The sequence below is a fragment of the Budorcas taxicolor genome, chromosome 9 (genome assembly GCF_023091745.1).
Source record: "Budorcas taxicolor isolate Tak-1 chromosome 9, Takin1.1, whole genome shotgun sequence".
Lineage (NCBI taxonomy): Eukaryota > Metazoa > Chordata > Mammalia > Artiodactyla > Bovidae > Budorcas > Budorcas taxicolor.
This window is the reverse complement of record NC_068918.1, coordinates 30,493,909-30,519,203: the sequence shown is the minus strand read 5'-3', so window position 1 is coordinate 30,519,203 and position 25,295 is coordinate 30,493,909. Positions and strand designations below refer to the sequence as shown.

At 44.0% G+C, this 25,295-nt stretch overlaps 1 protein-coding gene across 6 annotated transcripts in view; it reads right to left on the bottom strand.

Moving 5' to 3' along the window:
- The window catches only part of TRAF3IP2 (TRAF3 interacting protein 2), a 45,108-nt gene that overhangs the window by 2,985 nt on the left and 16,828 nt on the right, over positions 1-25,295 (bottom strand). For 3 of the 6 annotated variants that reach the window (XM_052645696.1, XM_052645700.1, XM_052645699.1), the window contains 6 exons: positions 16,625-16,832; positions 12,226-12,404; positions 9,970-10,058; positions 5,539-5,607; positions 4,353-4,469; positions 94-168 (listed from right to left, as the gene is read on the bottom strand). In XM_052645696.1, the coding sequence (XP_052501656.1) occupies positions 94-168; positions 4,353-4,469; positions 5,539-5,607; positions 9,970-10,058; positions 12,226-12,404; positions 16,625-16,832 (737 nt within the window). The remainder of the gene's footprint in view (positions 1-93; positions 169-4,352; positions 4,470-5,538; positions 5,608-9,969; positions 10,059-12,225; positions 12,405-16,624; positions 16,833-25,295) is intronic. The other 3 variants (XM_052645697.1, XM_052645701.1, XM_052645698.1) reach the window with 2 other exon arrangements.

Genomic DNA, 25,295 nt, shown 5'->3' with positions numbered 1-25,295 from the left:
GGATTGATAAAGAGCTGACAAGGTTTTCCACTTAAAATCCTGGAGATTTGAAACCAAAGCTGGACTTAAAGACTCGTTTGTTTGTTCATTTACCTTCTTTGCATTTGGGAAGAGCACAGGGATGAATCTGAAGTTCATGCTTCCTTGTTTGATGAACTCAATCTGCATCTGGAACAGAACACACTTGAAGGTTTAATTTCGGGACTGAGGATGAGGAATTAATGGTTCTCACAGTCATGCAAGCCCACGAAGGATTTTTGTTCTGCTTTCCGTCAGTGCCACACACTCCTAATTTTAAGCTGTCCATCACACATCCATGCCTTTTGCTCATTCGTCAATCACGTATTGAAAGCCTATTAAGAGTCAAGCTCTGTGTTAGACTTGGGGTTTCAAGGACTAGGATACTTTCCAAGGTGTGCTGAGCTGCTGCACAGCAGTTCACAGAAGCCTCGTGTGCATGCCTTCCCAAGTCTGTGTTCAGTGACTTCGCAGTGGTAGTTTGAAGTCAGTCCTGTGAGCGTATTTGTACCATGGAAATGGACAAATTGCTACAAATCAGGATTCTCCCTCCTTTTTGTTTTTTGAGGACCAGTTTACCAGGTACCACAGCTATAAAGCCAGCAGCTTACCGAGCAGGCAGAAAGAAAATAACCGACCACAGTGCAGTGTGAAAAGAATGAACAAATTGCTGCGGTAGCCCAACGGGGGCCATCCTTTTCTACATCAATGGTCTGAAGGAGTTACAAGGGAGGTGTCATTTGGATACTAAAAGAAAAGAAGAATTTGCTCAGGTAGGGAAAATGGAGAGAGGTGGGGGAAGGACGGCCTCAGCAAATGAAATAGTATATGAGCAAATGTCTGGAGGTGTGAAGGAATGTTTGGGGGCTGGGACTGGTTAGGAATGCAGGGGGGCCGGGGAGGGTGAGGGAAGCGAAGCTGGAGGTCAATAAGATGAGCTCCATCTGCCAAGCCTTAGGTTCCCCACACTACTCTGACACAGCGGCAGCCCCCAAAAGATCTAGCTGCCAAGAACGCGATCAAAACCAGAAATTTCAGCATGAGAGGAGTTAGTCTTCCGAATCCTGTGACCAGCACAAAGCTTTCAGTCACCTGATGACAAAGGACATGAGGAATTATGTGTTCCCAACTATCTCATCTTCCAACTGAATTTTATAACTGAGAAATCTTCACCATGCATGGGAGTAAAAACAAAACCGAGAGGAAAGTGACAGTGGTAACGACTGAAATCACCATAGAAACCCCCTCATAAACACACACACACACAAATCTTCCAGGAGGTGTTTTCTCAGAATCACCTCCTGTTAAAAATCAGAAGATAACGCCAAAAGCCTATTTTAAAAGGGCGCTGGAGCGGTGTACTTAAAAGCACCAACCACACGAGTACAAACAGGCGAGAGGAAGGGCAAAGCACTTCTAAGATAAACGTGAAGAACTGGATCAGTCTCTGACTCCCAGGACACTGCATCCTGTAAAATTTTGCTTGTCTACTAGGCTACCCCAGCAACAGCGCTTTTTCATTCTCTCTCATGTTTCCAGAGATAGACCTTCTGGAAAGCTGTTGGCCCTAGAATGCAGTTATTCCAGGGTTTCTGTTTGACCCCTCTGCCCTGGAGTTTTCTTCTGCTTGGAGGGGACCAGGAGGTCAGCCAGCTGGGCAGAAAGGCACTTTCCTATCTGGCCTCTTCGATCCCTCCATTGATGAGGAAGGGCCTGAGACACTGTTGTTGCAAGAAACGGAGTTTGGAGACAGTCTGGTTCACGGCTGAGCGCTGTCAGACAAGCTCCAAGGTTCAGCTGCCTGTTACTGCCAGGCGACACCACACACCAGCAGAGCTTGACAGGTTTCCTGGGGAACTGGCAGCGACCTGGGGCCCTCAACACACACACGAGCTGACGGCCTGGGGACTGGCAGTTCCTAGAGATGGAGTGCTTTGGGGCCATGAAGTGCTTTGGCAGACAGTGAAGGGGAACAGCACCTAGAGCCAGCTGTGACCTTTTAGGGCAGAAACAGTACCCCTTTCTGGGCTCCCCCCAGGGGCTGCCAGGCTGGGTAAGAATGAAATAAGAGGGATACTCATCTTACTCCTTGGCCTCACTCTTTGACCTCCCCACCTTGCCTTGGCTTTTACTTTGGGTTGATTGTGAGCTCAAGTAAGGGGTCAGCACTTGGTAGAAGAGGAACCGGAGACTCTGAAGAACCAGATGGGGATATCCACGCATCCAGCCTGCCTTTTTCTTGTGCTCCTCCTGAGGCACAGGATTTCAGTCCACTTCCCTTGAGGTAAAGCTGTGTGTCCTTGCCTCTCCTGATCCTCTGGTGCCCTGGGCTGCTTACTTATTCCGTCTGAGCCACTTCTGCTTCCTGCCCCATCTTCCTGTCTTAATCAGGGACCTTTTATGCCCATTCCAGGGGCCTTCCCCGCCTTATGGAATGTTCAAGCTGAAATGGAGCTTACAAGTTCTAGTCCAGTGAGTTTCGAGCCTTTTTAAGTCTCAGAATCCTTGGTAAACAAGCCTGAAAAAGGCAGACAGCTCTCGGGGAGGTGCCCAGCAGGTATGGGCACAAGGGCGGCTTCACAGGAGAATGTGACCGTCATAAGCCTAGTCTGGTATCCCAGTCAAGCAGGCACCGTCTCCTCAAAGGTCAGTATGATCACAGAAAGCAGAGAGGCTGCTTGCCCATAACACAGTCCATTTCAAAACTGGATGATATTTTCAGCCAGAATGTTCTGTCAGATGCTAAGTCTAACTTCCTGTAAGGTTTCTCTGCTGGTTTTAGTTTGACCAGGCCCCCAGAGTTCATGTGTTGCCTATCTATCATGACCTAGAACCATCCCTTCCCTTGATTGAGCATCCGATCTAGGCCTTATGCTCTACAGACTTTATTTCACCTAATCTTCACAACAACACTGTTCAGTTCAGTTCAGTTCAGTCGCTCAGCCGTGTCCAACTCTTTGCGACCCCATGAATCACAGCACGCCAGGCCTCCCTGTCCTTCACCAACTCCCGGAGTTCACTTAGACTCACGTCCATCGAGTCAGTGATGCCATCTAGCCATCTCATCCTCTTCGTCCCCTTCTCCTCCCGCCCCCAATCCTTCCCAGCGTCAGGGGCTCTTCCAGTGAGTCAACTCTTCGCATGAGGTGGCCAAAGTATTGGAGTCTCAGCTTCAGCATCAGTCCCTCCAATGAACACCCAGGACTGGTCTCCTTTAGGATGGACTGGTTGGATCTCCTTGCAGTCCAAGGGACTCTCAGGAGTCTTCTCCAACACCACAGTTCAAAAGCATCAATTCTTCGGTGCTCAGCTTTCCTCATAGTCCAACTCTCACATCCATACACGACCACTGAAAAACCATAGCCTTGACTAGACGGACCTTTGTTGGCAAAGTAATATCTCTGCTTTTCAATATGCTATCTAGGTTGGTCATAACTTTCCTTCCAAAGAGTAAGCATCTTTCAATTTCATGGCTGCAGTCACCATCTGCAGTGATTTTGGAGCCCCCCAAAATAAAGTCTGACACTGTTTCCACTGTTTCCCCATCTATTTCCCATGAAGTGATGGGACCAGATGCCATGATTTTAGTTTTCTAAACGTTGAGCTTTAAGCCAACTTTTTCACTCTCCTCTTTAGTGACCCATTTTTTGAATAGTGACATGGAAGCACAAAGAGGTTTAATGGTAAAGAATCTTCCTGCAATTCAGGAGACCTGGGTTTGATCTCTGGGTCAGGAAGATCCCCTGGAGAGGAAAATGGCAACCCACTCCAGTATTCTTGCCTGGAGAATTCCATGGACAGAGGAGCCTGGCAGGCTACCGTCCGTTGGGTTACAGTTAGATACGATGGAGAGACTCACACTTTCACTTTCCATGGTCATACACCCTATACAGGAGGAAGCCAGATTTGAACACGGGCTATCTGACACTGTGTGTCTTCTCGGATGTGCTACTCTGGCTCTGTGAAAAGGCAGAGGACAGAACTGGACAGATGCAGGGAGCCTGCTCTCTTCACAGCCCTGTCTCCTGCCCTCCCAGGACTTCACATCTGTGGGTAAACAATTAAACCAGCAGAGTTCTGCTTTCCCGAATCTTGAAACTTAGAGATCACAGATTAATCTCCCTGTTACTGAGAAGGAACAGGAAGTCCCAGAGGCATAGGGACTTACCCCAGATCCCCAAGGTAGACGGAGCCAGAACCAACACCCGCCTCTCCTGCCTCATTCTTCAACCATCAGCCCCCAACCTCAGTGGGTATCCAGTGAAGGACAGGCTTTCACAGAAGCAGAAGCCCGACTCCGAGGGCTGGCAAGGTACTGTGGTTTCATCACTCACCATTCGATGAATATACTTAGTATGTAAGCCATGTTCATCCTCGTCCAGCTGCGACTCAGCGCCTTCCACATCCTGTTTGTATTTGGGGCTGATTGCTACGATTATCATCACTGTCTTCTGTTAATGAGAGGGAGAAAGCATGTTTATGGAAGTGTGGCGTGTGGTCCTTTTGGGGAAGGCAGGCTGGAAACCGGCCAGCAAGACTGTGAGCATCTTCTGATATACTGCAGGGTGGAGGGCCAGCCCCCATCCACGGAAAGTGAAAGGCGAGGCCCCAACTCAGGCAGACTCCTGGCTCCCCACCTCCTTCCCCACTCCCCACCGCCCTGTCTCCCTCCCCAGCTCCCTTCAAACACAAGAGCCTCTCCTAAATGGACGCGGTTCTGCCCACCATCTTCCACAACCATCGCTAATAAAGGTCTAATGAAACCCAGAATGACTAAGTAAATCTGCATTGTGGCAGAGAGGCTATGCCTCCCTCCGGCAGCGGGATCTAAGCTGTCAGTTACTGCACCCTTGACTGCCCTGCTTGCCGCTGACGCTTAGCCCAGTCGGGAGGAGCAGACCCTTCAGCACAAAGCAAACATCAGGCTGCAGACAAAAGGAAAAGCCTCAAAACCCCAGCCAGCTCAGACTCCGTCCCCCACTGGCTGACGCGGACAGGCTGGCGGCAATCAATTTCTATCTTGTTAAAGCACAACGTGTCCCAGTGGCCGGTATAGATTCTGTCCGTGAAAAACAAATCACAAGGCTGTGAGGGGGCGTCTGGGGTGGGGGGTGGGCGGCATGCTGCCCTGCCTGTGAGGCTGCCCAGGAAGCCTCTTCAGGCTGGCTGATCCTGCAGAACACTTGGTGCTGGCCTCAGATTAAATTGAATTCTGCTGCTCCCTCCCTACTCCCCGCCTTCATTTCCTCCTTTCCTATTCTGGTCAAAAAATTGTTTGCTCTGATTATTATCAACCACCTGTGTCTGGTTCGACAGTTATTTCCTGCCTGTGCGTGTCCAGGAGGGTGACCCCATCCTTCCTTTCCAAGTCTTTGCACGGCTGCCAACAAGGGAAGCTTTGTTGGGACTTGGTCAGCTTTGGCCTTGGTGGGTATGCCAGTGCTTCTTTCATAAAATAACTCCACGAGCTAATTGTCTTTCTCACCAGCAAACAAGCTCAGAATTTTGGAATGTACTTACATCCCTAAGGTAGCGTTCCATCCACTTAATGATATCAATGCCTCGGATTCTATCTTCAAATATGTCAATCTACAAGAAAAAAAGATGTGGAAAGTGGCTCATAATGAGAAGCTTTGTCTAGATGCAAAGCAAGAGAAAGCACAAGAGGCTGTATACATTTAAGGCTGAAAAAGTCACTAATGCTTTTTTGCAAAGAAGAGCCTGAAAGTCTAAAAATCAAGATGTAATTTTCTTAAAATGTTTCTTATTTCAAGATTAGTAGGCATTTGAGTATTTAATATTTGTAATTATGTTTTAAAAATTTGAGGGACATAGTAGACCACCAAGTTGGATGTAAGCCAGCAACATATGCATTATATATATACACAAAACATATGCATATATATATGTATATCTGTAATTTGAAGGCAAACATGATTCTGGAGGATTTTAATGGATGTATTGTATGCAAGTTCTGAGATACAATATGGTACTTTGCTTGCATTAGCCAGGTCATTACTATGGTATTATATCCAGTTTTGACCTATATATTTAAAAAGGATCGTGTGAAACTTGAAGCAAATCCAAGAAACAGTCGCAAAAACAATTACTGACATAGTGGGGGAAAGGTTTATGATGAAAGTTGAGAAGTAGAACTCTTGGGCCTTGAAAAGACTGGTATTAAATATCAAATTTTTGAAGGGGAGAAAAACCAGTTATTTTCCATTTTACAGAAGCCCAAACAAGACCTTTCTTGGGCTCAGGCTTGTCCTGCAGCCAGAGAGGAGTGTGTGTCTGCACAAGGTGCTCTTGATTGGAAGATGGATTATGTACAGGGATGGGTGATGCAGGGAGAGGGTACATGAAGAGGGGTGATTTGATTCAGCCACACTGCTCCCACGTCCATTGTCCTCAGTGTCATGCTGCCGTTTAGGGCCAGTCAAGTTCCAGCCATTCAGCAAGCTTTCCGTGCCGTCCATGATCCAGCGCCACGTCTTTTCCCCACACATGTCCCATCTACTCTACTCTCCACATTTGCGCTCCCTGCACCATAAAAGCACAGTGCAAGCCCCCCTGCTGTGTGAATCCTCCCCACTCACTGCCTTTCTCCTCCTCCCCTTAATGAACTCCACCCCGCTGTGACTACTGATGGTACCGGACAACAAGCACATTATTATGGCATTCTTTCATGTACTGAATGTCTCATGGATGTCTGGCTTATCTCTTGAGCCGGGTTCTAAGCTTCCTATGGAACAAGATCCTGCTCTACACCAAACTCAGATATATACAGTATAGAATATGAATTTAGAATATGTATTTTTAGACTGACGGAACATAAAAGATGGAATGGCTTTCCTTTTGGTTTGGATGATTCCTGCTTTAAAATGTTCAATGGCCAATGACTACATTAGGTAACCTTGAAGCTTTGCAGTTCTCTGAGATTGCATCAGTTATCCATTTCTGTTTTATGAGAGAGAAGCAATGTATGTCAGGGCTGACAAGAGACCGGCAGCGTGGCTTTTCTCTTTCCACTTGGAAGACTTTGAAAATGTTCCCGAAGTTCTCTAAGTCTTACTATTTTCATCTTAGTATGTGGTTAATAAACCTGCTTCCTAGAGTGCTTGTGAGGATTATAATGAGTTAGAGTGGAAAAGGCATATCATAATGCCAGGCATAAAGTAAGTCCTCAATAAATGGTCATTCTTATTATTATCCCAGCACCTCAATTCTTCCTTGCTATGGAGGTAGGCATTCTGGAAGGAACAATGTGCTGGAGGTCTTCCACTGGTCTCTCCAGACATCTACTAAAATATACAGCTTCTGTCAGGCCAACTTTTCCACCCAGCTCCTGTTACGAGCTGAATTGTGTCCCTCCAAATTCATGTTTCAGTATATGTCTTAACCCCCTGTGTCCCAGACTATGACTGTATTTGGATACAGGGCAAGGGGTCTCGTAGGTGGGCCCTGATGCAGTATGACCGGTGTCCTTATAAGAGGAGACTATAAAGAAAGACCAAAGGAAAGACCAGGCGAAGACAGAGGGAGAAGATGGTCCTCTGCAAGGCAAGGGAGAGATTTCAGAATGAAACCGACCCTGCTGAAACCTTGATCTTATACTATGAGCCTCCACAACTGTGGAAATTAAGGACCGTTTAAGCTCCCTAATGGCACCCCACTCCAGTACTCTTGCCTGGAAAATCCCATGGACGGAGGAGCCTGGCAGGCTGCAGTCCACCGGGTCCCTGAGGGTCGGATACGACTGAGCAACTTCACTTTCACTTTTCACTTTTACGCATTGGAGAAGGAAATGGCAACCCATTCCAGTGTTCTTGCCTGGAGAATCCCAGGGACGGGGGAACCTGGGGGATGCCGTCTATGGGGTCGCCCAGAGTCGGACACGACTGAAGCGACTTAGCAGCAGCAGCAGCAGCCTGTGGTACTCTGTGGCAGACCCAGTAAACCAATATAGCGCCCCCTTTAGGTTGTAGGAGTCACTGTTTCCTTGCCTCTTTAGGCCTCAGGGTGGTAGACTCTCCTTGCTTTTGCTAGTCCTGGGCTATTGCACTCATTCTCTATGGGTTTCCTGTGACTCACCTAGAACTTTGAAAATGATCCATTTATTAAATTACCCATTAAATTAATTTTTATCCACTAAGGGGATTTTGATGTATAGATACAATAACTTAGCTATCCAGGATGAGGCTCTGGGATTTTACCACAAGCTTTAAGAACTTCCCTGGTGGCTTGGATGGTAAAGAATCCACCTGTAATGCAGGAGACCTGGATTCGATCCCTGGGTTGGGAAGATCCCCTGGAGAAGGAAATGGCAACCCACTCCAGTATTCTTGCCTGGAAAATTCCATTCCCAGAGGAGCTTGGTGGGTTATAGTCCACAGGGTCACAAAGAGTCTGACATGACTGAACAACTCACACTTTCACTTTTCACTTCATAATGATGAGGATTAGGGTTTAGGGACAAATTTAAATTGGGCCTAAGCAGCCCCTAATTGTTAAGTTCACAAAAACCCGTCCTCTTCTCTGGGGGCAATCAGTATGCTTATGTGGAAAGGACTAAAAGTAAGATCTTTTCTACAATGTTGGCCTTATGTCCTGTAATTTGATTTTATATGACTTGCCCCAGTGTTTCTTATCCCAGAAACGAGAAATTGAAATGTTGATCTCTATATATTCATATATCTATATGGTCATGAAGTTGGGGTGTAGAGTGTATGCTTGTAAAAATTTTCATATACTTCCATTTAAAAATAATTACAGACTAAAGAAATATTTGAATAAACCTCCTGTTAGAAATGCTAAATAATCCTTAAAATGGACATTTAGTTACTAAGTATTCTTTCTTTATTCTTCAACATTTGTATTCATAGATATTTCCCTTAATTTTTCACTACTCTTTAGAATCCACTGTTACTAAATACCCAGAGGAGGCCTCGGGGAAGGAAGAGAAGTGATATCAGTGTTTGAGGAAAGCCAGTCCTCCGAGTAGCCTCCTGCAGTATTCTATTTATCTTAAGGAAGACTTACATGGGTGTAAGCTGTGCTTTTCCAAGGCACTGCAGGGCACTTGAAGAGTGTGTGCTTCCTGAAATTTCTTGGCTTAAGATCACAGTGGACTGCAGGGCTGGGGTGTCTACCTTCCTGAACTAGCCTAGACCAAACTGAGAACCCGGCCCTGGGTTGCAGAACCTGGCTCCCTGTTTAGAATTGTTGGTGCTGCAGCAGCAAAGTGTGGACTGCCAGCTGTGCACAGTGGGGTGGGGGGCCCCAGGCTGCCGGGCCTCCATTGCAAACTGTGCAACCCAATGCAGAATGAAAGGATCTTGTCAGATGAGCAGGTGACCACAAGAAGCACAACCTAAGTGGGCATGATTGGTGAGGAAGGGCAAAGGTGCCAAGTGCAGTGAGAGCCGGCTTTCCTTTAGGCTGGGCACCAGCTGCATGCGTGCTGGGCATTAACACCGTGCTAGCTGTTCAGAGGCACTTGTTTGTTGCTGCTGTTTAATTGCTTCTGTTGTGTCCAACTCCGTGTGACCCCATGGACTGTAGCCCACCAGGCTTCTCTGTCCATGGGATTCTCCAGGCAAGAATACTGGAGTGGGTTGCCATGCCCTCCTCCGGGGGATCCTCTCAATCCAGGGATTGAACCCTGGCCTCCTGCACTGCAGGCAGATTCTTTGCTGTCTGAGCCACCAGGGAAGTCCTCAGAGGCACTTGGGGTCACTCAAAAGGCATGCAGGAAAAACATGCTGGAGAGTTTGGATAGTTTGAATTCTAGAAAACAATTACCTAAATCCATAAGCATTTAGGTTATGATCACATAAATCAAATAATAGAGTTTAAGCCATCAACAACTTTTGACACGTTTCTCTCATTTTTTTGTTTTCATTATACTCACTTTAATTGTTTGTTCTTTTCTTTGGATAAAATACTTACCGCAGTTTGGAAGCCGTTTACCAACAAAAAGTTCACGAATTTTACCACCTCCATGGCTGTGTCCATAGAATAAGTGATAAAGACTTTCCCTAAAGAGAGATTTTTGTCAATTATTAGAAACCAGTCAAATCATTCCACTCTAAACAACACTTGCAAATCGTATGCAGTGTCTTGCGGCCTTCTAGAAAAGTGAAGGGACTCCTCAGAATGAGGGGGCAGTCTAAGGGCTTATAGCTGCAGCAGGGTGAACTGTCCTCAAGACATAGATCTGCAGGCCCAAAGGGGCAGGGGGTCCGTCCCAGGGTGCGCAGACTGCTCAGGGTGCATCAGAGAGAGTGCTGGCAAGCTGAGACAAGCAGAGGAGGTCTTCTGAAAAACCACATGATGCATTAACAAAAAAAAATCCATCATCCAGAACCTGCGGGGCCTTAAGGTTAGGCCACCCCGGGTATATGAGACACACTTGGCACTGTGCCCAAGAAAATACTCTCACAGCAGGCCTGGAAGTTGAGCCCTGCTAAGAGGCCACCCAGCCATGTCCTCTTTTGATCTCATGATGTGATGCTTTCTGCTACCCTGAACTTGATGAGAGCAAGTGAGGGGAGGGAGAAAGTGGTTCTCCACTGCCTCCTTCCCCTCACTACTTATTGGTCAGGGACTGGCCAGGAAGTTAAAGTAGACTAAAGGGCAGCTCAGAAATGTTATTAAGAACTTCAGTAGCTTGAAGCAGAGACCCTGCCTCTGGGCAGTCCAGCATCACTGACTCCCTTACTAGTCTGTGAGTCAGTCTAGAGCAGCAGATGGCATTGTGCCCATAAGCTTAACCCAGTCAGGATGAGAACCAGTGTTTTCCCAGGCTAACGTCTTGGGTAAATTATCTGGCTAGCGTGTTAACGTAGTAGATGAATAATCTCTCTCTGCTGGCATTTAGTCTGAAATCAGCTGGCTACATCTCAGGAAGCTCTGGGGGCAGAGGGTGGAGAAGACAGTGGGGCCGGGTTGGAGAGAACCCACTTACTACGCTTGAAAGTGTTAGTTGCTCAGTCGTGTCCAACTCTTTGCGACCCCATGCACTGTAGCACACCAGGCTCCTGTACTCATGGAATTCTCCAGGTAAGAATACTGGAGTGAGTAGCCATTCCCTCCTCCAGGGGACCTAGGCTCTTGTTTTTGAAGCACCTCTCTCAAATGAGAGGATGTTCAGTGGTCATATTGACTCATTTAAGCAGCCAGGCATATTGATGGCACTCAATATATTTTCTTCTCGACACATACTATTCAACCAATTCCTCTGTATGAATTTTAGGACCTCCTTTACAGGTTATGGTAAAATTAATATGCTCTATACACTGATATCCAGACTATATCTCAACAGTATCCATTCTCCAGAAATGCTCAAAATTTAAATGTATAAGATTTTAAGATTAAAACAAAAATTTTTTAAATAAAAAACAATTGTCATAGAAATCTTTCAGAGCCTTAAATGACTAAAGAACATTGATTCTCCAGTTGGAATTAACAAATGCAAAGGGCTTAATTTTAAGTCTAGTTCAAAGCAGTGCCTAGATTTGGAAAGGGCTTATTAGAATTATGGCAAGCACAACAGAATATAACAATTTCATAACGGGTGACTGTTTTCTTAAGATTTCTGGAACTTACTGTCCTGACTGACCTTCATATGAGGACATTTTGGTGATATTTCAACATTTCTGGTTCTGGCTGCAAAATGTGGAAAAAGCATCATCACCTGACACTTAGTCGAATGTTTCTTTAAATAAAAGGCTTAGTTTGCATTTGGTTGCACAGCAGTATGGAGAATGTGAGACTGGTTTTTCCAAACACGATTGCTCATTCCTACAGGAAATGACCTCGTTCTTGAAGGCTGCTGCTAATTTATGGTGAGACACTAGGTCCCTGGCCAATACCACATGGACATCCAATCAATTTATCCAGGGACAAGTCCACTCAAGAGAATCATTTAGAAGAGGGAGAAAGCATGGGGGTTATTTGTTGTTGGAGTACAGTTGCAGAAAATCTAGTGGTAAGCACTTTGGGAGTATTGCAGGTAGTGTCAGAATCACTACAAACACACACAAAATCCTGGTTAGTTTTTAAACGAAAAGCAAAAGAGGACATTTCATTTCACTGTGTAGTATGTGAGAAATATCCAAGATTATAGATGAAGAATCATCAAGTACTCTCAAAGTGTAAGACGTGACCAAGAAGAAGGAAAAAACAACATTGCAAACAACTTACGCAATTCTTCTGGCAAATTGCTTGTTCTCAGAGTTCCTCTGGCTAGAGGGTGACTCGGGGGTCTAGGGACAGCAGCTGGCGATGGAGCCTGGGGATCCTGTGGCCTCAACTCTGCAGGACAATCCAAGGACCCCTCAGGAGCACCACCTCTATTAGGTGCCTGGTTATACAGCTGGTCCCTGGAAAGGAATACATTCACAGTAAATGTTCATGTTGCATAAAGGCAAACCCTAGAGGGACAGAAAGCCTTTAATGACTGTGGGTAATACCAGTGAGCTATCTTTCTGCCTCCATTTTTTTTCTGAGCCAGAAGGACAAAGGTTTGGTGTTGTTTTTTTTTCCGCAGAGTTTTTGTCAATAAGCAGTTCAGCCAGCTGGCATTTGTAAGGGCCTGTGCTTGGGGTCAAAGAGGGAAGCAGGATTTGATTTCTGAATTTAAGGACTGTATAATGGGGAAGATAATTCTTATGTTCAGATCAGACAAGACCACCAACAAAACAAAGTAATATAATGGGTGACATAGAAGGTTTGATGTTTAGGCATTCAGATAAAAAGACAGGACTTTAAGCTCATAATAGATAACATTTGGGCTTCCCTGGTGGCTCAGACAATAAAGAATTTGCTTGCAATGCAGGAGGTACGGGTTCACTCCCTGGGTCTGGAAGATCCCCTGGAGAAGGGAATGGCTACCCACTCCAATAATCTTGCCTGGAAAATTCCACGGACGGAAGAGCCTGGTGGGCTATAGTCCATGGGGTCGCAAAGAGTCACAACTAACACAACAACAACAGATAACATTTATTGATGTATTAAAAGGTAGAAAAGACCATGTAGGTTTAAAAGTATCTGTGTTGTGGGGCCTCTTTGCTGGCCCAGTGGTTAAGACTCCTTGCTTCCACTCTAGGAGGTACAGACTTGATCCCTGGTCCAGGAGCTAAAATTCCGCATGTTGCATGGCACAGCCAAAAAAAAAAGTATCTATGCTGCTAATAGTTCACAAATGAATCCAATTTTGAAGACCTACTAAAGACATTTCTACCATATTATCATATGGCATCATTCTTATTATTTTGGTCACCAGTATTCCTATGAACAGTCTGCTGAGAAGAATGATCAGATGGACTCGTGTGAGATTTGGAAGGCAGAAGGACATGCAGGCCATGCTTCTGCCCCTTCTGTGGTTTCTGTTGCTAAGTGCTGCCATGGGGTGCTGAGGAGGCCTCCCAGTGTTCCAGTACAGCTTCACAGTGTCAAGAGAAGGGCATGGGCATCGGTATTTTGCCAGTGCAGATCTTGTAGGCACGGAATGTTTCCAATAGCTGCGGTGGCAGCTTCCTGATTCTGGTTGGTGCTGGCAGCATGGCCTAGAATGGAGAGCCTTGTGGTGGCTTTCTGGCCCTCTGCCTCTCTGACCAGGCCAGAGGAAGCAGCCCCTCTGTTCCCCAGGTCTGTGATATTGCCCTGGGACCATTCCTGGAAGCCCAACCTAAAACCTCTAACCTCCAACGTCATAAGCACTCAATTCCTTATATTAAATCCTTTCTGTTTACAACAGCTAGAGTTGTTTCTGTTTTTGGTAAGTGAATTCTAACTGCTAGGGGCACTAAAACTGTATCTATAATATTTTATTTCTTCAAAAAAAAATGAAGTAAATGTGGCATTGTTAACATTTTTAAAAATCTAGGTAGCGGGAACAGGAATGTTACTTGTTATGTGTTTGCAATTGTTTTATATTATAAATTTTAAAAAAGTTTTGAATGTAATATCTATGTGTATAAGCCTAGTTTTAGTGGATTATTGCTTCTGCTTTCATATTTTTACCCAAAAGAGTAATCAAAAAATTCTGAAAGTCCTATGTAACCAGATTTAAAATTATACAAAATCTCAACTATGCTGTTAATAATATATTTCTAATTGTGGTGTTTGAGGAAGTTACTTTTATTTTATATTAATATAGTAAAAAATTTCTACACAATATGCCTTCATATAATGGGGATCCAATTCCATATTCTTTTTGCATTAAGTGCCTTTGTACCCAAAGTTACTTCAGTTCAGTTCAGTTCAGTCACTCAGTCGTGTCCGACTCTTTGCGACCCCATGAATTGCAGCACGCCAGGCCTCCCTGTCCATCACCATCTCCCTGTCCATCACCAACTCCCGGAGTTCACTCAGACTCACGTCCATCGAGTCCGTGATGCCATCCAGCCATCTCATCCTCTGTCGTCCCCTTCTCCTCCTGCCCCCAATCTCTCCCTGCATCAGAGTCTTTTCCAATGAGTCAACTCTTCGCATGAGGTGGCCAAAGTACTGGAGTTTCAGCTTCAGCATCATTCCTTCCAAAGAAATCCCAGGGTTGATCTCCTTCAGAATGGACTGGTTGGATCTCCTTGCAGTCCAAGGGACTCTCAGGAGTCTTCTCCAACACCACAGTTCAAAAGCATCAATTCTTCGGCGCTCAGCCTTCTTCACAGTCCAACTCTCACATCCGTACATGACCACAGGAAAAACCATAGCCTTGACTAGATGGACCTTAGTTGGCAAAGTAATGTCTCTGCTTTTGAATATACTATCTAGGTTGGTCATAACTTTTCTTCCAAGGAGTAAGCGTCTTTTAATTTCATGGCTGCAGTCACCATCTGCAGTGATTTTGGAGCCCAAAAAAATAAAGTCTGACACTGTTTCTACTGTTTCCCTATCTATTTCCCATGAAGTGATGGGACTGGATGCCATGATCTTCCTTTTCTGAATGTTGAAAAAAAGTTACTTAGTTGTATACAAAAGATGATTGCTCATTTGACAAAGCTTCCCAGGTGGCGCTAGTGGTAAAGAACGCGCCTGCCAAGGCAGGAGACCTAAGAGACATGGTTGATTCCTAGGTTGGGAAGAGCATGGTACCTTGGAGAAGGGCATGGTAACCCACTCCAGTATTCTTGCCTGGAGAATCCCATGGACAGAGCAGCCTGGAGGGCTATAGTCCATAGGGTCACAGAGTCAGATATGACTGAAGCGACTTCATGCATGCATGCTTATTTGACAAAGAAATCTTAGGGCCTTGATACTATTAAAAAAAACCTTTCATATGTAAACAATATCATGGAGAGTAATGACCGAGTAATCTTTCTGTATTAAGGTTCTCCTTCCAAAGATCAGTAAGAAGAGAATTAATCTCAATACCTGAACTTACTTTTCATTATCTTAAAATGATAAATCCTTGGAGACCATAGCAAGCTTTAATTGATGTTATGAAAGCGATTGCTCTGTACTATTTACAATAAATAAATCCAAAATTATTTCAAAATAAAAGTTCATTTTAAAAATTACTATTGCCTCTCCTATTCAACACTACACATAGAGATGCTCAAATTTTGTTTTCTTGAAATTTTAGATTGCTTTCTGCAAGAGTGCTGATCTGACTATAAAATCATTACTTAATTCCATTACTTAAATTCCATTCTATTTTGTTTGTAAAAAAAAAAAATAAGGCATCTGTCTGCAAAGAAAATCTGAGGGTTGTTGGCTTTTGAGTGAAGAGGAAAGGCACCTTATTTGCCATTGTAAATAGAGTAGGCTCTTTTTTCAATACACTTTTTGAGCTGATTACCTATTTCTCCATTTCTGAAAAAAATTGCTTCAATAAGAGGTTCATATCTCATTCCGTTCTCAAAATGGAATATAGATTTACTTTGAGTGATAGATAAAAGTTGTGCTTGAGCAATAGCAAATGTTTTATCTACTCTCTTTCCAATTTTGTCATAAATTAGGAAGCTCCATTTACATGAGGTTTCCCTGTATATTTTAGATCTATAAATGAAGAGAAAAAAAAATTGAGGAGTCAAAAAAGAACAATGAAGAGAAATATGATTAAAAGATTAGACAATAAAAGTCAAGAAAAGCCAAAATTATTTTTCTAGAAGAAATATTGGAAAGACCTAATAATGGTGTTAAACATGAGTGAATGTTTTATTACAAAATAACAGTTGTTTTAAATTTCTGTTGAGAACCAACTGAATTCAAAATTTCAAAGTAAGAAATGGACTTAAACAGATGTAGAGACTAGGGATATAAAAAAAGAATTTTGTAGCCTTGGAAGTCAGTCATAGTGAAAATGAAAACCTATTTCTTGATTCAAAAGGCCAAGAGATCTGGAAGTAAAAGCAGGTGTGACTTAGCATCTTAAGAGCCTTTCCTTCAAGGGTTTCATGTGTCTGGTGAACAGATTCTTATCACACAGCTTCTGTTTCCTCCTGACCTGAAAAGTCTATGTGGGGTGTTCAACTGTGAGACTTGGTCACCAGCCTGTGTGGCAAAGGAATAGAGTTCTGATACATATTGATTGCATTGGCGTCATTCTTTTTCACATTAAAACTGTCTGAAATTTGGCCCCATGAGTTGTACTTACTGATACCTGGGGAGACCTGGGGGAGAGTAGTTTCTCTGTGGAGGCCTCTCTTCTTGGTCCCAGGAGCTGGGAAAACTCAGGATGACCTTCTGCACAGGGTGCAGGCCTCTCAAATGGGCTCCAGGTGGGGCTGGCTGGATCACTTGCTGCCCAGGTAGAGCTGGCTGGATCACTTGCTGGTAGGCTGCTCGAGGGTAGTCATGGCCATCTGTAGGTGAAGACAGCAAAGAAAACAGGGAAGACTGACTGTGGCTCCTTTGCATGAAAAGAGAGGTAAGCTCAGTGCAAAATTTTGTCTTTATACCAACTGAGGGTTCTATATATCATTTACCACCTCCGAGATGTTTGCCACACTTCTGTATTATTATTTACTTCATAGTTTTCATTAAACTGAGTCATTGTCTTTATTGTTTTCCTAAACAAAAACATCTGTGAAATGATGAGTTTAATGTTTAGGCATCATTTAAATAAGATGCTTAAAACAATCCAAACTGAGCTGATTCCAGCCCCACAGCTGATAAGGGCCAGGATTTGGAGGGTATGTTTAAGAATGGGGAGGTAGGACCACAGAGAACCCTTTGGTCTAGGATGAGCTATACCACCAGGTTTTGCTGTTACAGCCTTCCTGGGTCAGGTCACATACATTCCAAGGGGTCCAGGTCACCACTATTCCTAACATAATTCCCCAAGTTTTAAAACCCAAGATTAGGAGAAATTATCCTCATGATAGCTACAGAATCACTACTTGCTCATTTCCTTCCCTGGACATACCTCCCCTCCACACACACACCAGCCCCTCTTTGCTGCTGTTCAGTTGTTAAGTCATGTCTGACTCTTTGTGACCCCATGGACTGTAGCATGCCAGGCTCCTCTGTCCTCTACTATCTCCCAGAGTTTGCTCAGATTCATGCCCATTGAGTCAGTGCTGTTATCTACCAACTCATCCTCTGCCGCCCCCTTCTCCTTTCTCCTTCAGTCTTTCCCAGCATCAGGGTCTTTTCCAATGAGTTGGCTCTTCGCATCAGGTGGCCAAAGTATTGGAACTTCAGCCTCAGTATCAGTGCTTCCAATGAATATTCAGGATTGATTTCCTTTAAGATTGACTGGTTTGATCTCCTTGCAGTCCAGTTCAGTTCAGTTCAGTAGCTCAGTCGTGTCTGACTCTTTGCGACCCCATGAAGCGCAGCATGCCAGGCCTCCCTGCCAATCGCCAACTCCCAGAGTTTACCCAAACTCATGTCCATTGAGTCAGTGATGCCATTTAACCATCTCATCCTCTGTTGTCCCCTTTTCCTCCTGCCTTCAATCTTTCCCAACATCAGGGGCTTTTCAAATGAGTCAGCACTTCACATCAGGTGGCCAAAATACTGGAGTTTCAGCTTTAACATCAGTCCTTACAATGAACATGCAGGACCGATTTCCCTTAGGATGGACTGGCTGGATCTCCTTGCAGTCCAAGGGACTCTCAAGAGTCTTCTCCAACACCACAGTTCAAAAGCATCAATTCTTTGGTGCTCAGCCCTCTTTATAGTCCAACTCTCACATCCATACATGACCACTGGAAAAACCATAGCCTTGACTAGACAGACGTTTGTTGACAAAGTAATGTCTCTGCTTTTTAATATACTGTCCCGGTTGGTCATAACTTTCCTTCTAAGGAGTAAGTGTCTTTTAATTTCATGGCTGCAGTCACCATCTGCAGTGATTTTGGAGCCCCAAATATAAAGTCAGCCACTGTTTCCTCTGTTTCCCCATCTATTTGCCATGAAGTGATGGGACTGGATGCCAGGATCTTAGTTTTCTGAAAGTTGAGCTTTAAGCCAACTTTTTCGCTCTCCTCTTTCACTTTCATCAAGAGGTTCTTTATTTCTTCTTCACTTTCTGTCATAAGGGTGGTGTCATTTGCATATCTGAGGTTTTTGATATTTCTCCTGGCAATTTTGATTCCAGCTTGTGCTTCATCCAGCCCAGCGTTTCTCATGATATACTCTGCATATAAGGGACCCTCAAGAGTCTCCTCCAGCACCACAGATTGAAAGCATCAATTCTTCAGCACTCAGCCTTCTTTGTGGTCCAACTCTCACATCGGTATGAGACTTCTGGAAAAACCATAGCTTTGACTAGATGGACCTTGGTTGGCAAAGCGATGTCTCTGCTTTTTAATGTGCTGTCTCTGTTTGTCATAGTTTTCCTTCCAAGGAGCAGTGTCTTTTAATTTCATGACTATTATGACCAGTGCAATGATTTTGGAGCCCAAGGGGGAAAAAAATATGTCACTGCTTCCACTTTTTCCCCTTCTATTTGCCACAAAGTTATGGGAATGGATGCCATGATCCTTGTTTTTTGAATGTTGAGTTTCAAGTCAGCTTTTTCAATCCCTCTTAGGAAGAAGTAAATGAATGAAAACTTGGCTCATATCCCTGGGAAGTAGCCAAGCAGTTGGCAACACCTCACAACTGTGTCAGTCCTCTCTTGCTAAAGGCCATGTGCACTTGGGGCCAGGCAGTTAGAAGAGGGCAGGTCTTCGAGCAAAGCCAGTTCTCGCATCAACTTATATGAATTTCTAACCTGGGAGAAAGTTAGCCCCAGCCAGGCCCAGGAGTAACAGAATCCCAAAGGATTAAAGGCAACTAGGCTGACCCAGTGAGAGAAGAGAAGTGAGGGCCAGGGGAGGGATGCAAGGAACCCAGGAACGGTGAGAGAGGAAGGCTCTGGGGGACCGGCCAGATCCAACGGGGCTCGAGTGTGGGAAGTCTGAGAGGCTGGATGCATGTTGGGGTGAGCTCAGCCTGTAGAAGGACTGGAGAGAGGCATGTATAACCCTGCAAAAAGAGCCATGTGGGTCCCCCCACGAGCATGTCCTGGGGATCCAAGTATTGCCACCTCTGCCCAAGTAAGAACTTGGATGATCAAGCAGGCATAGCTAGTTAGGGCAAGAAGGAACCTTGATATTCAAAAGATCGTTACTGGTCTTTATTCTTCTTCTGATTACAAAAGTGATAACCAATTTGCCTGTCGTGTAGGTAGGATACTTGCAGGGAAGTAGGGTAAAACAAAACTTGCAAGTGAGAAATAACAGAAGAAGCGGGTCGGCAGCACCAGGATGTGGAGGGTGAGAATGTGGTTAAGATCTTTATTGGTTTGCTAAGTAGCCAAGAACTGTCTAGAGGAATATGGCCTCAAGTACAGAAAACTAATAATATGTGTGTTCATTAGTGTGGCCACTACCGGGTCCCCACTGTGTGGGCTCAGGAAACGTGACTGGTGACCCTGGAAATGTGCCCCAGCCAGTCTTTCAAGCTTGGTCAGATTCCCTGGATTTAGTCTATTGTCTGCTTTGACCCATGACATCAGGTCATGCTTCCTCTGGCAAAACTGACCACATCCCTCTGAACACAGCTTGTCTTGTGCCCCTGACCATGACCCTTGCCCTGCTCTTGCTTAGGCCTGGTCATGATATTTGGGGCTTAAGGAAGGGGAAGAGGATAAAAAGATCTGCCTGGGCCTACCCGCTGGCTGACAAAGACCAGGACTTGAATGGCATCTCTAAGAATGGGGAGACAGGACCACAGAGACCCCTATGATCTAGAAGAAGATAAAACAAGGTTTCGTTTTTATGGCCATCCTGGGTCAGGTCAGATAAGTTCCAAGGGGTCCACCTCACCAGCTGGAGTTTCAGGGCTATAGGCCTGGTCTCTCTTGCTGCTCTTTGCCCCAGTTGTTGTTCAGTCACTAAGTCTTGTCTGACTCTTTGAGACCCCATGGGCTATAGCCCTCCAGGCTTCTCTGTCCACAGGCAAGAATACTGCAGTGGGTTGCCTTCCCTTCTCCAGGGGACTTCCTGACCTAGGGATTGAACCCATGTCTCCTGCCCTGGCAGGCGGATTCTTCACCACTGAGCCACCAGGAAAGGCCCTTTCCCAGCTAGAACAGAGCAAAAAGTACCAATGCCATCAGGTCATTAGGCAAGGGCTAGCCATGTTTTTGGAGAAGGCAATGGCAGCTCACTCCAGTGCTCTTGCCTGGAGAATCCCATGGACGGAGGAGCCTGGTGAGCTGCAGTCCATGGGGTCACTAGGAGTCGGACTAGACTGAGCAACTTCACTTTCACTTTTCACTTTCATGCATTGGAGAAGGAAATGGCAACCCACTCCAGTGTTCTTGCCTGGAGAACCCCAGGGATGGGGTAGCCTGGTGGGCTGCTGTCTATGGGGTCACACAGAGTTGGACACGACTGAAGCAACTTAGCAGCAGCAGCAGCAGCAGCCATGTTTTTAGGTGAGTCTTGTATGGATAGACCCTTTACAAAGCTAGCTATAGATACAGCCCTTCAGAGATTTCCTATTGCATTTAAAATCCACCTTGCATGAATGGGCTCCCTGCCCTTCTTGATTTTATCTCCTACTATACTCTCAAAAGTCCAGCAAGCCCTAGCCACCCTGGCTGTCTTTCTTCATCTTGAACGCCAAGCTGGTCCCAACCTCTGGGAGCCTGAGTCTGCCATCCCCTCTGCTCAGAGTGTTTTGCCCTGTATCTTTACAGATCAACTTCTTGACATTCAGGGCTCAGCTCAGATATCATCTGTTCACCAGTTACTTATCCCATCTCATCAGTTTACCTTCTTCCTAGCACTTTTCATGTTTGTGTAAGTAAGCATGACTCCTACTTGTCAACTTCTTGCCTGCCTTACCTATTAGACTCTAAGCTTTGTAAAAGTACACACTGTGTCTGTTTGCCACCACATCTCAAAGCACAGTGCCAGTACCTGGGGGATGCTCAACCTATGAATGAAGACTGAAAGTGACAAAGTCAACTTCATACATACGCACAACAAGCAACGCCGTGTAGGATGGCACAATCTGCCTGCTAGGTCTTGGGTCTTCTAGGGAGTCTATTTCTCATCTGCTATCCATCTGGGGTATTTTTCAATGTCTCCTTTGGAGGTAGAAAGAAGAAAGAAAAGGCAAAAGAGGAGCAACTTTGCTAGTGGCCTTGAAAGTTTTTAATGCTTGGAGCCATTCTTGCTTCTCATATCCATTAATAAATGCCTAATAAGGTTTTATTTGCTTTAAAAGGACTACCAAGCTCTAATCATAGGGTTTGTTTCTTTTCCAGAAAGTGTATGTTAGCGCTGTTAATCAAAAGCCTTTGAAGCAAGGTCATATGATTTCAAACAGATTATTTCTCACACAACATGTTTTTGTCTCATAGCAACAAATCATATCATTAAAATCACTAAGGCATGAGGACTAAGTGTTTGATTAGCTGTAACTCTTGTTTCTGAAATGGCCACCTGTGATAAAAACTTACAATGGTTTATGTGAGCAGATGAAAATGATCCACCTCAATTTTAAAATTAGGGTACTGACAAAATAGTTCTCTATGCTGTCTTTTGATTGTTTAAAACAAAGAAATATTGAATATTAGAGGGTCAATCAAAAATCAGATTTCCTTAGTGGAACTTGACTGGTTCCACTGGAATTTGGCTGGTTGTGTGAAGAAGTTGAGAAAAAAAATCTACATTTTCAGATAAATGAACGTCTTTTCATTGCTCAAGTTTTGGTAGTTTCCTTCTACTAATTTGACCAAGGCTTGCTAGTTTAGTTGGGTATGGTATATGTAATAATGGCTAATATTTCCTGAGTACTTGTTACATGCCAAGTACTGTTCTGAGTTCCTTATTCAGGATTATAGAGTTTAATTTTTTGCTTTCCTGAAGATGAAGTTAAACTGAGTAAAAAATCCAAATTCCATATCACAGTCCTTGCCTCCTTCATTTTCTAGCATATCATTCTCTCACTGCTCACTCTGCTGTGTCTCCATTCACTCGCTCTCAGTACATTAACAATACTAAAGTCCTTGCTTCCTGGACCTTCTCATCCTTTAGATTTCAGCTCAAATGTGTCCTCCTCAAAGAGGCCTCCTCTCACCATGCTGTTAATGCTTGCTCTAACACCTGGCTGTTTTCTTTATAATGTGTACTCTTTGTTATTTTGTTTGCTATTTAGTTTGTTTTCTACTTATCAGTAGACTTATCTCCAGTAGACTATGAACTCCACAAAGACAGGGTGTTGTATTCACTACGGTACACCCAGTGCCTAGCATAGAACTGGGCAAATATTTGGATAAATTGATGAAGAAATGAGCAGGTCTGTTTCTAAATCCTAGGGACCTCCTTTCTTTTCCCTGCCCTCCCATAAGACAAGTAAAGAGATGGCCTTTCAAAAGCTTGAGATCACAAAGCCTCTACTCATAATTAGGGAATCACTTCTTTTTCTAGGAAGTAGGGAACAGATTTCTTTTTATTCATTCAACAGATATTACTGAACTTCTATGGCGAGGCATGCAATGACTAGAGATAAATAGGCTATAGTTCTCCTGAGCTGCTCAAAATAAATCAGGAGAGAAAGAGAAAATCTGTTTGTCTGTGGATGTCTGTTTTGAAACATAAACCCACACTCGTCAGCGTATGAGTAGGAGACACGCAAGCCAGCAGCCACCTACACGGTAGACTTAGGAACCTCTCCCCAAGATATCTCCCCCAGAGACTTGTGCTCTGCGCCTAGAATTCCGTCAAGAGGATGGAGACTAGAAGGTGGTGGGGGATGTGATAGACAAGTGATTTGTTAGCAGAGTAACTCCTAGATTCTGACGCAGTGTTCATCACCGAACAAAAATACAAATCTTGCACAATCATGCGTGGGTGCCCAGAACTGCATGTTACTCGTCAATCTTATGATCCTCTTGGCTTGAGTTACACACAGTCTTCGTGTTACTGGGCTTTGACCACTTGGAATTTGTAAACCAAATCCTAAACGAGGTTTTCCACTTATCAGTCAAAACAGTCAACATTTTTCTTCCTTATTAAGAATGATATTAAAAGAATTTATGAGGGAGAAAGTAAAATGTGATTTTCAAGTTGTCAAAAAAAAAACCATGATGATATAACACAATCAGTTTAGCCAGGAAGACAAGATGGCCAACATAAACTGTTACAGGAACTCCCCCAGCTGTAAACAGCTGTAGTTCCTGAAAGGGACTGCCTTTCTTTATCATCTCTTCCATCTGCTCTGTTTTTTCCTTACTTTTAACTGCGCATGCATTCTAGCACACAAATAATCATGTTTGGGGGTCTATATGAGCCATAGTGGGCATGTGTCCATGGGTTTATTTTATTCAGTCTCTTTGGTATAGAAAGCAAGAATTTTACAGTAAGATAAGAGCACTTTAGACTTAATACATTCTTTTTTTTTTTTTTTCCAATTTATTTGCATCAAGGGTTTTATTTGATTGCAGAGCCATGACCTCCATTCCGGTGACCTTCAGAGGAAGGATTTTGAGGCAGTAAGAGGCTGACTTCTCTGGGGGATGATGGGGAAGGAAAGAAATAGACTTTTCCACTTTTTGTTTTCACCTACTTTGATAATTATTTTTTTACATGAAAGCAGTGACTAGTAACCAATGTGCTGTAACTTGCAGGGGCTAAGCTGTGCCATTTGCATGATGAGCATTTATGTATATTTTCACTAGCAGATGAGGAAGTAATGCTCTTCTAAAGCCAAGTAGAATCATGTAGCCATGGTTTCCAGCTGCAAGAGCATTGCTTAGGTGAACAGCTCTTTTAAAGCGGTTTTGTTGGCAATTAAGTGCAGTGATAGGCCTGACACGAAACGGATCATTTGTACACCTGCTTTGAATGCTTAAAATCTGTGCCAGTGAGAGGGATCTAGAAGCAGAGGGGCACTCTACAGGGCTGGGCTGCAGGATCTATTTAAATAACAGCAATAATAACTAAGAGCTGCTACTTATCGATAGCTTACTACAAGCCAGCCACTTTCCTAGTGTCTTTAATACATTATCTCATTTAATCCTCACAGCAACCTTCTTGGGAGCCACTGCTATCGGAGGCTTCAGAAATATTCTGGGTTTGCAGTGCCCTGAGGACAAAATATAAGCACTGGTTTTCCCAGGTAAAATCAGCCCAACCCTGACCCTCTTCCCTGTAATTAGGGGTCCCTGGAGGTTAGGGCCAAGGCACACGCGGGGTGATTTAGGGTGAGCCCACATGTTCTCATTTCCATTTTCTCTTTTCTTTTTAACTTTTACTTAAATTATAAAAGTAATCCCTAAAAAAAAGCAATGTCTGTTTGCTATAACAAATTTAACAAAAGTATAGAGAGTTAGAGGAAAAATCTCCCTGTCTCTCCTAACTCTTTATTCCCCTCCCCGTCACGATCACTGTTAATGGTTGTGGCCATCTTCCAGTCTTTTTCATGCTGTTTTTAAACATATATAGTTAAAAAAAATAGCATGTATGGGATCCACATAGCATGCTTCTTTAGTCTTTTTTATGTCGGAGTGTAGTAACAGGGACCTAATAGTCTATTGTATAAATAAATCACAACTTATTTACAATAATTTATATCCTTTATAACATAATTTGATAATTATTTATAATAATTTCCCCCTTATTGATAGGCATTTTAGATTTCTTATTCTTACTCTAATGCAACAATGCTTTAATAAATGTCCTCATTCATGTATTTTTACACGCTAATTGAATGTGTCTATAGAATAGATTCTTACAAGTGAGATGCTGGACCAAATAGGACATGTTTAAAATTTTGATAGTGAAATTGCCTCCTGGAAGACTGTACCAATTTATACTCCT